The sequence below is a fragment of the Emys orbicularis genome, chromosome 1 (assembly GCF_028017835.1).
Source record: "Emys orbicularis isolate rEmyOrb1 chromosome 1, rEmyOrb1.hap1, whole genome shotgun sequence".
In the NCBI taxonomy this organism is placed as follows: Eukaryota; Metazoa; Chordata; order Testudines; family Emydidae; genus Emys; species Emys orbicularis.
Genome location: NC_088683.1, coordinates 49943781 through 49956450, shown reverse-complemented (window position 1 = coordinate 49956450; position 12670 = coordinate 49943781). Strand labels below are relative to the sequence as shown.

Genomic DNA, 12670 nt, shown 5'->3' with positions numbered 1-12670 from the left:
TCCAAGGGATACTGTTAAATGGAGGGTGGAGTGTCAGGGAAATTTGGGAATGACAAAATGATACAGAATAGTCAGCATTCTCCTTTCTAGGTGCAAAATTAATTGCTGTTGTCAGATGTTAGAAGCAAGGGACTCTTTAATACCGTACATTGATGGTAATGTTTTGCTCTGATAATTGTGAGAAATGCCTTTTGCTGTCAAATCTCTTGGGTTTGAGAAGAGAAGGTTTTCACATACTGTGAGAGACACAGGTTGCGTAGAGGTCCTTTACACCACATGCCTGTCTAAACCTTTAATTGCTTATATTTTAAAGGTAACTTTTGGTAGGTAATTTGAAGTCTCTGCTGAAATGATATCATAGCCCTGGGGTTTGCATGAGGAACAGTTTGTTTCAAATGAAAGAGAGATTGAAAAGATTAACCCCGGCTAAGTACAAACATCAACCAAACCTAATTTTTGCTTTAACTGGTTAATGAACTACAACAACAGATTGGATATTTCAGTCAAAGACAGTAGAAGTGGGAGCCTGCATTAGAATGCTTGTGCAGTTGTATTTTCCCAGCTCTAATCTGCAATTTGATACTTACATATGTGATTTAAATGAAATTATCTAACCATGTTTCTCCTGAAAACAGTTTGCTGATTTTTTTAAGGGAACAAGATTTGCAGGCCCCAAACTCTAACACACTTGAAATTGCTATTTTTATTTTAACCATTCAAAGATGCCTTATGGGCCCATCAGCTGAGAGCTGCAACAGTCCAAACCGGATGTTGTGCTGTCCTATACCATGCTGCTTGACTGCCCTGTTTCTGTGACCTGGCAGGTGCAAAATAAGCAGGCTTTGAGCAGGATTCTTGCATATCTTCAGCCATACCTGCCCATAAAAATGGAGAAGGCAGGCAGAGTAGAAGAATGGGGTGATATGTATGTATACAGCCATGACATTTAAAATTAAAAAACAAGCTGGTACGGCAAGCCTAACTTTAGATCTACCAGCAGGGAGAATATCCTTTTAAGAGAAAAGCTACTGTCATTTCAAAGTCAAGCACTGATCCTGACTAGAACTTAAAAGTAGGGATGGAATGGGAGACACAGTTCGACAAAGCAAGAACTGGCCAGAACATTTGCCAAACTGGCCAGATCTCCCAACCTGAATCTGAGCCATCATAAAAGGTTTGATTAAGCAAAACTTTCCTCCAGGCAAGTTCCCACTCTCAGCTCTGGGATACTTCTTCCCCCAAGAGCATATTGTGGGTCTCTTCAGGCCAAAGCCAGAGACTTTTCTGTTTCCCTTTTAGTTTGTATTGATTGTTGTTGGATTTTTTTTATTCCTCATATGCATCATATGGTGGTTTGTGGAGCGGTTTCTTTCCCTGCCTTTATTTCAGCAAGTTTCCCTTGCTTGCATAAATTGCATTAGTTAATGCACATCGGCATCTAAAAAAATAAATTTATTATTAATATGGTGATGAAGATGCAGAAGGAACAGGGAAGGAATCGGCTAGTGGTGGGATGAAATGGAAGGGAGGCTATGCTGGGAGGAGTCAAGGAAGGCACAGATGATTATAGTGGAAGGAAGAGTCTGTTAAAGGGTAGGGAAATGGGAAGAGGAGTCTCAAATGATTCTGGCATTCAGAACCTTTAGATGTGTCTTCTCGCTAAACCAAACCTCGGAACCTTTGTGGCTTCTTTGTAACTGCTTAACCCTCATAAGAAGGTATTTTACCTACACCATGTTTTTCCTTTCTGCTTTCCTCTGCAGCATTTCATGAAGTTTCAGTTTATCCCAAGAAAGAGCTTCCTTTCTTTATACTCTTCACTGCTGGATTATGTTCCTTCACAGCCATGCTAGCCCTCCTGACACATCAGTTCCCGGAGCTTATGGGGGTCTTCGCAAAAGCTGTGAGTATTCACTGACACTCCTTGGTTTTCGGGTAAATACAAACACAAAACAAAAAGAGGAATGCACAAATAAAATGGTGCTGAGCTAGACATTGCTGGATATGAAGTGTCTGAATATTTGTTAGTACAAAAGGAGCATCCAGGGGTCTGTCACTGAACAGGAGAACATTTAGAAATCATTTAAGGAGCTAATCAGTAAAATACACTCCAGTCTTTCCTCTCTGGATTATCTGACTCTGTTGTTGGTCTTAGTTTCTTGTGGCTCTGCCAAAAAGGGGGGGGATATCTGCGTTTTCATGGATAATCCAATAATGTAAACTAATAACAGATTGCAGAGCCCCAGCCTGTTCAGAAAAATAAATGGTAAGCCTGTGCAAGGTTGGGATAACTACACAGTACTTCCCAGTGCAAGACAGAGACAGCACAAACTCTAAGTAGTACCAGAAAAAATGTGGTTCCGTGTTAACCAAATCAAATTGCAGTGTCCTTTTCTGAAACTGCAACAAATGAGACAGCCTCAGTGTTCGTGTCCAGACCTCTTATTCCAGCTCTCTATTAGATGCATCTACTGAAGGCACTACTAATTCTGCTTTTCTGGCCACTGAGCTTTAATATGGGGGAAACAAGTTGTACTCCAATTTGCTTTTTTCCTTGCAAAGTCTAAGAGCATCACTACTCTGATTTTTGCAGCCACAGGGGGCATGTGGAAAATTCATTCCCAGCAAAGTTCCCCAAAGACCATTACTCCCTCCTCCAAGAAATGCTGAGAACCCAGAGCAATAATTTATTATTTAATGTATTTCTTATTGTGGAGCAGGGTGGGTCCAAAATACCCTCTTGGCCTTCTTGGTATTTCCAAATGATGTTAAAGTTCCTCTGCACTCATTGAGTTTTTTTCTGGGGGTGGAGGAGGCTTTGCTAGAGCTCTCAAGGTATCCCAAGGCTCATTCTTTAGCGCCTTTCTCAAGACCTCATATCCTGCTGACCAGGAAGGATTGTCCAGGGACCCCTTTTGGAGTCAACCAGCTACTCCATCAGCCAGGCTGGTCAAATATATCAGTGCTTTAATCCCAAGCACTAGTAATAGTTTGTGTCTGTTATGGCAATGGCTCTTGCATTAAGAATTCCTGTGTCTGCAGGCGAAGAGGATAGATGACTTGATCAGTTGGGGTAAAAGCTAACATGTCTGTCAACAGAAAAAATACAATAACCTGCTTGAAATAGTCCTTTATGCATTTAGCCTTGAGTGTATCTATAGGTGTATAGTGGATGGCATGTATTATTATTGTGGTTGTTGTTGTTGTTTGTTGTTATTATTATGGACATGGAACAAGACCTCATCCTGCTAAGTGCTGTACAAACACAGAACAAAAAGATGGTCCCTGACTCAGAGTTTACTCTAAGTATAAGACAAGAGACAACAGATGGATGCAGACAGACAGTACAAGGAAACAATGAGACAAAATTGGTCAGCGTGATAGGCTCTGGTATAAACACACCAGTTATCATTGTTATTTATTATTTGTTTCACCAAAGTGCCTAGAACCAGAGTTTTGTAGGCATCACAGCAAAGGAGTTTTAAGGCTGGTTAGGGGTATGAGTAAGGGAGGTGTTCCTAGGAAACTTCCTTCATAGAATAAAAAGAAAAAGCAATGTCTCCGAAGCACAGATTTTGCTTCCAGTCTGTTTTGTTCATTCAGTATGCAGTATGCCGGTATTAGCAGTCAGTAGGCCAAATTCTGCCCTTCCGTGTACCCTGTGCAACCCCATTGGCTGTCAGCCTCATGATTTATTTAAGAGCAAAGAGTTTAAGAGCACCTCAGGCAATGAGCCTGCTACAGGTAATGAGGTGCTGGAATCAGACAAACCTGATTGCGGACTTTCATGGGCTTCACTTGGCATTTTTTGTGTGATGGGTGCAATCAAATGGAGTGCGGGGGGGGGGGTTAATATTTATATTTGTGATGTACTAGCAATTGTTTCCTTAAATAGCTCTCGCTTTGGGCACCAAAGTCACTTTGGGAGTACAATGCAACCAAGAGGATCTATTCCTTTGATATGTGCATGTAGCTTCCATTGATGTTAATGGAATAGAAGCCTCGGGGCTCAATATGTGAGTGGAGCACAATAAATGAACACAAACAAAACTAAATTAATGCCATGTTATTAACCCTGTATGAAATAGGCAGTGTCACTGACCTCTGTGTACATCTCTGAAGCTACATGGCATGTTTGCTATGTTAAGTAACATTCATAGGGATTTAGCTATGTGGCTATCTTAATAAACAAACACAGGCAGCAGCTGGCTTTTAATTGTGAATGGGCAGAGTGAAAATCAGGCCAGTCTGGTGAAAGCCTGTGACCTTCGTCTATTGACTGATCAAGGGGCTTAGACTCAGATGTCTCATTTTTGTTGTCTACTAAAAAGGTGGGGTAGCCAAACTGTGAAACCTAAGGCCTTGTCTACACTGCCACTTACAGCACTGAAACTTTCTTCACTCAGGGGTGTGAAAAAACACTCCCCTGAGCGCTGCAAGTTTCAGTGTTGTAAAGTGGCAGTGTAGACAGTGTAACAGCGCTGGGAGCCGTGCTGACAGTGCTGCAGTGCTGGGAGCCATTCCCCTCGCAGAGGTGGTTTTATTACAATCCTTGGAGAGCTCTCTCCCAGCGTTGGAGCCGCGACTACACAGCCACATTAAAGCGCTGCGCTTTCACCTCGGCTGTGTAGACATACCCTAAGAAGTGTAATGACAGACGTCCCTTTGCTATGCAGTGATATCAAGGCTCAGTGGAACAGACCTCCAGCAAGCCACAGCTGTGCCCTTTCCCCTTTTAAGGGAATTAATTTTGAACATAGCTAAAAAGATGAATGTTCTGAATATCATTTTGGTTGTGTGTGTGTGGAATTAATACACTTGTCTGATTGACATGCTGTGGTTTAACCAACATTATGGGATGTATTGCAAAACTACAAGAATAAGTCCTAATTTTTGCAGGGCTAAATTATTCTTCTACTTACATCTGTCAATCCCAAGAGCACTGCACAAGTGTAACTGAGAGCCACCTTGGACCAATTTAAAAATTAAATCCAAGTTCATATTACTGCCAGTTGAGGTTTAGCAATTTACAAAATATGGTGTACTTCAGTTAAACTGAATATAGCATGTGTGGAGCTGTTTGCATTTTTTAAGCACCTACTTGGGGAACAAATATTTGATAATGGGCTCACTTCAGTCTAGCTGGCATAGGTATAACAAGATTGAGTGGCTGGAATCTGAAGCTAGACAAATTCACACTTGAAATAAGGCACATTTTTGTTTACAATGAAGGTAATTAACCATTGCAACAACTTACCAAGGGTTGTGGCGGATTCTCCTTCACTGGCAATTTTTAAATCAAGAGTGGATGTTTTTTCTGAACAATATGCTGTAGGTCAAACAGGAATTATTTCAGGGAAGTTTTATGGCCTGTGTTATGCAGGAAGTTAGCCTACATGATCTAACAGTCCCTTCTGGCCTTACATTCTTTGAATCTATGAAACTTGCCAGTACAGCCACTGGCCCCCGGTCTAGGCGACTGACACTTTGAAGCTCATACAAGTCTGTGAATACTATTCATTCTGTCCTCGCAGTGCTTGGGAGAGACAGTCCCTGGTGTAGACACCTGCTTCATCTCATGAATGAACTTGCAGCAGGTCTTGGTGATACCTCCTGTCTGGGTAGAGAAAAGGAACAAGGTGTACTTGATGGGGGGAAAGGCTAGAGGAAATCGAGGTGGTTCAGAGAGGGCAGAGTACTACCTGAAGCAATATATTTTATTATTCTAGACTGCTGGTTTCAGCCAAAGCTAAAATTTAATTGGTCCTAAACTCTCTGTGAATTCACCGTAAGACTAAAATAACTTATTTAACAATGAAACATCATAATTTCTACAAAAGGAGTCCTTGATCAGTCCCATTCAGGGCAAACTAAGTGGTCCATAAACAGTAACGCTCCAAAAGATGCAAATTAAAAGCTGAATCAGACTCTGGATTTTTACAGTTTCTTAGCTGATCGTATCAGAACCTTTGTTCCTGGTGTCAAGGCAATGTAAGGATTTTAGAGCATCCCCAAGCAGGAATGAGTATGAGGCTCCCTATGAAATTGTCTGCATCCACTTTGTGCATCTGGAGGGCTGGCTTTTATGCGGCTTGCATGATTAAGTAGGCTTAGAGTGTCCAGATGTCATAGTAGTGATGCTTAGAAGTGCCTGTAATAATAATGATATGACAGGCAGAGGTACATTTCTGTAGCTTCTCTTTTTAGGCTTTCTCTTTTCTCACTCCTCCGCTTCCAGCCTATAATGAAAGTCACTTTCCTCCTTCTCCTCCCCTTCCCAATCCCCTTCATTGGCCTCCCATCTCTTACTGCATCAAACACATGGTCCCTGTTCACAATCAAGGCCCTAACAATCTCACCAGTTTACATCACCCATCTCTCTCCCTCAGACTCTTCTGCTCATTTCATACACTCCTACAAAGCCCTTCATTTTACTGCTGTCTTCACTGTGTATCCCACTTCTCAGTTCACACCTTCTCTCCTGCTTTCCCCTGCGTTTGGTAGTTCCTCACTCCCAGCCTGCCAATCCCCCTTCTCTCTCCTCCTCCTACCCCCTCCCGAAAACCCTCTTTTTCCAGGAATCTTTCCACCCTGCTTGCAGAGTATCTCTCCTCACTTGCCCTTTCCTGAGTGGTTTTGTCTTGTGATGTGTGTGTGTGTGTGTGTGTGTGTGTCTCCCTTTTCTCTCTTCTATCTCAAGCCCCACTCCTGCAACTGGATCCTCTAATACAGAGTTCTTGGGGAGTTCCATTCACCTCACTGGATCTCTGTAAGGGTCTGTGCTAAGATTCAGTATCAGGCTCTGGTGTATAAGCTCTATAGGGGCAAGGTTGATGTCCTAATTTGTTTTTGCAAGCATCATATGCATTTGTGGTGCTATCTAAATTATTTTTATCAATAACAATAGATATAATAAATAACCTGCCAGCTATGCTAGAATGGCCCCTCCCTCCAGCTGTCACTCCCAGGTGCATGTGCTAAGATTACTGGGAAGCCAGCCCACAAGAACTCCCTGGTGGAAGCAGGAGTTCTAGGGTCCAGATCAGGGCAGAGACACAAGTGTGCTGTTTAGAATAGGAGGAAGCTGTTGTTGAAGAGGGTGAGCTATTGATAAGAGAAGAATGCAGAGCTTGGGTTTAACTCCACCCTCCTTCAGGGAGACACCAATATCCTGATTTTTAAATTGGCACTAGAACTATCTATAAAACCTCAGACATAAATAATTAACACAAGCCAGCTGCTTAGAAATACAAACGGACTGCAGTGCTGCTTCTCCTATCAATCTGCTCCTGGAATTGCAATGTAAGGTGTCCTCATAAGAACATAAGGGGAGAGATCCAAGCTGGAGTGGCATAAAGGGGCCTTAAAAGCCCTGGATGCTGCCAAGAGAGAACACCCTTAGGGCAGAAAGCTGCCTTCCAGGGACCCTCTCATGAGCCCCATGGAGCAGGGTGGGGCTGGGCAGAGGAAGAGTGTGTTGGAGATGGGGCTGCAGAGCAGAAAGTTGAGCACACGGTGCAATCCTGCAGCCTAAGAGCAGCCAGGGCAGGCTTCCAGATGTTAAATGGGCCCCCAGCGCTGTCGGTGCTCCACCAGGGGCTGTAGAAATGGGAGGGTGCGAAGGTGGCTTAGTCACCATAGCTCCCTTCTCCCCCTGAGCTGTGCCTCTAAGAGGTGCAGCATAGAATCTCAACCACAGGATTTGCCATACCACACCAGACCATTGATCCATCGAATCCATTAACCTGCCTTTGGCAGTGAACATTGCCTGATGATTCAGGAGAAGGTGAAAATCCCCCAACATGCATGTAGCCAATTCTGTGATTCTCTGCCCGGGGGTGGGGATGGCTTTTTCTCACATGGGAAACGTTGTTAAATATGATGGATTTGAGAGATCAGGAATAGTTAACTTTCAAATAGCAACATGTTTTAGCATTTTCACTTGGTTATGGAAGAACATATTTCTAGCCTGCATTTTTGGCAGTCTTATGAGACACAGGCAGGAAGTTTCCTTAAGGAGCTGGTAGTGGGCCAGGTAGTAAAGTTAAAATGCCATGTAAAGGAGCACTGGTTCAAATGGCTGCCTTGCTAATGGAAGAAACGATGCAGTAATTTTCTGATGATTTTCACTAGCCCTTCTAATGAAAACATTTTGGAGAACGCTCAAGAGATGAACGCAAGCAGTACACGTTTTTTGATTGCACCACTTGGGATAAATTTGTCAGCATGTAATGTAGATGATTTTTTAATCTTTTGTTTTCTTTCATACTGTACAAAGAATCCGTAAGTCAGTCATTAAAAAAGCCAGGTACTTGCATGACTCTGTGGCATACAAACATTTCTTAGATGAAAATGAGAGTGCCATTTAATTGGCGAAATCAGTGTTTGTTAAAGTGACATCATCAATTGAACAATCCCATTTTGCTACAGTAGTTACCCCAAAGATTATTAAAATGAAGGAAGATGGAGAAAAAATATTTTTCTCTCTTTATTCAGATCCTTTGTGTGTTTGACATCACTTTGCACAAGGTCAGTTTCTCTGTTCCCCACATAATCAGTGAGGCACATCTTGCAAGGAGACCCTTTATCTACCTGGAGCTCCATTGATTGCAAGGGTCTATCCGTGGTGCCTGTCTAATCACAGGACCAGAGCTGTCATTAGTCAATTTCTTGTTGCTGAAAAGGCTCATATAAATGTGAGCTGGGAAGCAGTCAAGAAGCCCTTCTAAACATTTTCCCTTGGATTTTTTTTAATCAGATCATACTATTTCAAGGGTGCTGTCAGAAAGCAGAATTCTTTCTAAGTCAGTCACTTTTAAATATTCAAGTTGACAGAGTTTCTTTCCAAAAACATAAAAATAAAAACAGCTTCTGCCAATCTTACATCAATAAATTATGCAATAATTTTATTGCTGGTGCTGTTTCTTTTGATGTCTAAATGGAAGAAACTGGAAAGGCCAAAAATATAAACAACCTAAGAATGCGGACGGGAGTCCTCCAGGGTACCTCAGTGTGGTATGAAAGTGGACTGCACAGCTGCCAGTGATGGTTGAGAACATGAGCACTAAAAGCTTTCCAAGGACTGCACACTGTGCTCTAGTTCAACAGATTAAATATTGGCGACTGGGTCTTCCACCAAATGTTTGGAATGCAGTAAGGTGAGAGGAGCAGGGCCGGTGCTACCAGTAAGGCGAACTAGGCGGTTGCCTAGGGCGCCAAGATTTGGGGGCACCAAAAAGCGGTGCCCCCAATTTTTTTTTACAGCGTTCCCCCCCGAGCGCGCGGTCGCCGCTCCACTTCTCCCGCCTCCCAGGCTTGCAGCACCAATCAGCTGTTTGGCACCGCAAGCCTGGGAGGAGAATTAGAGCGGGGGCGGCGTGCTCGGGGAGGAGGCAGAGCAGAGGTGAGCTGGGGTGGGGAGCTACCGCACAGCGGGGGGGGGGGCACCTCAGGGCAGAGGAGGGGTGGGGAGATCCCGCAGGGCTGCAGGGGGGGGCGCAAGGTGGAAGTTTCGCCTAGGGCGCGAAACTTCCTTGCACCGGCCCTGGAGAGGAGCTGGCATGTTTTACAGTGTTTGTGGCTGGAATTTGGGTTCTTTATTTCATCTGGGGAGAGTAACCGATCAGAAACACTGAACACACTGAGCAGACTTCCCTGAAGGTTAGTGGTTAGAGCTCCAAGATGCTGTAAGGGAGGCCTGAGTTTGGAAACTCACTCCTTGTGGCTCATGGGTTGAGATCACTGTAGTGGAGCAGGAGCTGGGTATTACAGAAGGAAGGCTCTGGAACCCTCACTCTTACTGATTAATTTGACTGCTGTGAGCTGGTAGAAGTCTCTTAGCAAGTACAAATCCAGGAGTGAAATCCTGACCCCATTGAAGTCAATGGGAGTTTTGCCAGTGACTTCAGTATGATCTGGATTTCACCCCATATGTTTAAATATAATATTTTCTAGATCTCTGTCACTTGATACACTTTCTCCACTGGAGTAGTACCTCAGTGTACTTCTAGATACAGGCAAATTGCTAAGTTTCAGCTACAGGATACATCTAAAGTTACTTCAGAAACAAAAGTACTGTGAATACCAAAAAAAGCAAAAAATTAAATGCCTATAATTTCATTGATTTAAAAAATTAATCAAATGTAATTTACAGCAGTTATCGCATTTACTTTCCTCTAGTTATGTGGGATGCTTTTTTTAAAAGCAAAGTTTGAAGTTTACTGTAGTGAGATTTTTCATTTTCCAGGAGGGGTAGGGGAGAGGGCATATTCATTTGCTTCAAATAGTTGTTCACAAAAGAGGAAATACAATCTGGACAGAATCACCCCATACAGTGCTAAGGCATTTTGGATATTTCCAGTGACCTCTCTGACAGAAGCTTTGATACCACATTTGGTCAGCACTGGTCTGTATAACTCAGCTTGACCTTCACAGCCACACCTGCCTGGTACAGTCTCCTAGCTTCCTTGGAGTGAGACAAGGGCCATGTTTGTGACTCTGTCTTGTCACTAGTCACTGATATCATCCATAATGCACAAGTTGTTCCTTGGGAGAATCTTTGAGAAGGTACAACCTCAAATATGATGCAGACCAAGTACTTATGACATTTTATTAATACAGTTAAAATATATACAGCATATATGTTTTCAGTTAAAATAAACTCTTCACAAAACACTGTCTGATAAACATGAAACTGCTTGCAGCTGTTTTACTGCCTGATACCTTAAAGGGATTGTAATCTTTGGCTAAATGATATCAAACATATCAAGCATATTTCTGGGAGCAACGATATCTTCAAGGCAAAAATCACACAGTAGTGGAAACATAAAAAATAGAGATATGTCTCAACCAAAAGACTGGACCTGTACATTTTATATTCTGTACTGTAGCCTTTAATTGAGTTGAGTTTACTGTATGTAACCTGGGTTTCAGCAGCATCCTCCAATTCAGCAGCATTCAGACTGATCTGATTTTTTAAAAATCAAAACACGCAGAGTGGCATTTGAATTTGCCGTATACAAACATATATGTTTTGTTCTCATCAGGGGAGATGGGACTATGGCAGAATACAGCCAAGCAAAGCCCACGGATTGCAGTTCTCTCATGTCAGAGTTAGCGTGTGCTGTGCTCATCACATATGGCACATTCTGAAACATGAAACTGCTTGCAAATATTTGGGTGAGGTAATACATCACCCACCATGTCTCTCTAAGATCATGGGACCAGCATGCTACAACAACACATCCTGCAGATATTTGCTAATTGATACCATAAAAGAACTATATTCTTTGGCAATGTTATGTCAACCAGCATATGTCTGGAAGCAACATTGTTCTTAATCTAGGGATGGCTGACTTTGCATATGTGTAATATCTGCACAGATACAATATACCATAATAGTCTATTCTATTCCAGGCACCTATAGGAGGCCCATAGCATCTGTACGTAATACAGATTGAAGTAAATATATAGCACAATTAATATATATGGGGTAACATTTTCAAGATATGGAATTCCTCAGTTCTGAGGTACTCAGCTTGAGACACTTCAGTGGGGCTTAATTCTCAGAAAATGTTTAGCACCCACCCTCTGAAAGTCAGACCCTTTTAAGGTATCTCCTTCTATTTTCAAATGTCCCCCCCCCCCCCCCCGGTGATAAAATGGTAACTATTCATCTGATCTGGGCATGTAAGCCTCTCATAGCAGTAATACACAGGCCAGGTCTACACTTCAGACCTGTATTGGTATAACTATGTTGCTCAAGAGTGTGAGAAATCCACGCCCTGAGTGACATGGTTATACCGACCTAACCCCACCGTGTAGACACTCTATGTCGATAGGAGAGCTTCTCCCATCAACAGAGCTACAGCGGCTCAGCCTTTGCTGTTGGAACTAGGGGTGCTGCTGCACTCATTCGTTTGGAGTAGTAATAACAAACACCAAATACATGGTTTCCATCAGCAGCACCTCCACCAAAAAACCTGTTCCAGCCCCCTTGGGTGCAGCTGCACCAGTGCTGCTCCAGCACTGTACGTGAAGACAAGCTCACAGATACTTCTCTCAAACTATTACATTCTTTTTTCTAAAGGAAAGAGCAAGTCAAGATAAATTCTAGAAGAGAAAGCCAAGGGGGCCTGAATATGCTTAGATAATATTTAACCATTATGGGTCTGATTCTGAAGACAAAATTGTGTTCCCGTAGTTAGTTGAATGTACCTATTTGTGCCCATATACGAGAGACTCCTTTTTACTTCAGTGGGTTTTGGATCAAGCCTACAGTGGCTTGTATCTGGGCATGGATCTAAGATTCTAGATTTATGCCTTTATTGTGCATTAACTCGTTAGTAATATCTATGAAAAATGGAACACTTGCTTTATTTACTACAAAACTGAGAAATGGACAATGTACATCTGAGAGCAAAATTGGGCCTAAAGACTTTAAAAACAAATGATTCAATTAGTGTCACCCAGAGGATTTTCTTGGAGGGTCTACAACACCTCAATTGCACAGCTTTCTGTTACAGTCTGTTGTCTCCATGATTTTGATCTACTTGTATATCTGATTTCTTTGCAGTTCCTCAGCACTCTCTTCGCCCCTTTAAATTTTGTGATGGAAAAAGTAGAAAGTATCCTTCCCTCCAGTCTGTGGCACCAGCTGACAAGGATCTGA

At 42.6% G+C, this 12670-nt stretch overlaps 1 protein-coding gene across 3 annotated transcripts in view; it reads left to right on the top strand.

Moving 5' to 3' along the window:
* Positions 1 to 12670, top strand: part of ST7 (suppression of tumorigenicity 7) — a 242127-nt gene extending 229457 nt beyond the window's left edge. For all 3 annotated transcript variants that reach the window (XM_065405260.1, XM_065405250.1, XM_065405241.1), the window contains 2 exons: positions 1764 to 1903; positions 12575 to 12670. In XM_065405260.1, coding sequence (XP_065261332.1) covers positions 1764 to 1903; positions 12575 to 12670 — 236 coding nt within the window. The remainder of the gene's footprint in view (positions 1 to 1763; positions 1904 to 12574) is intronic.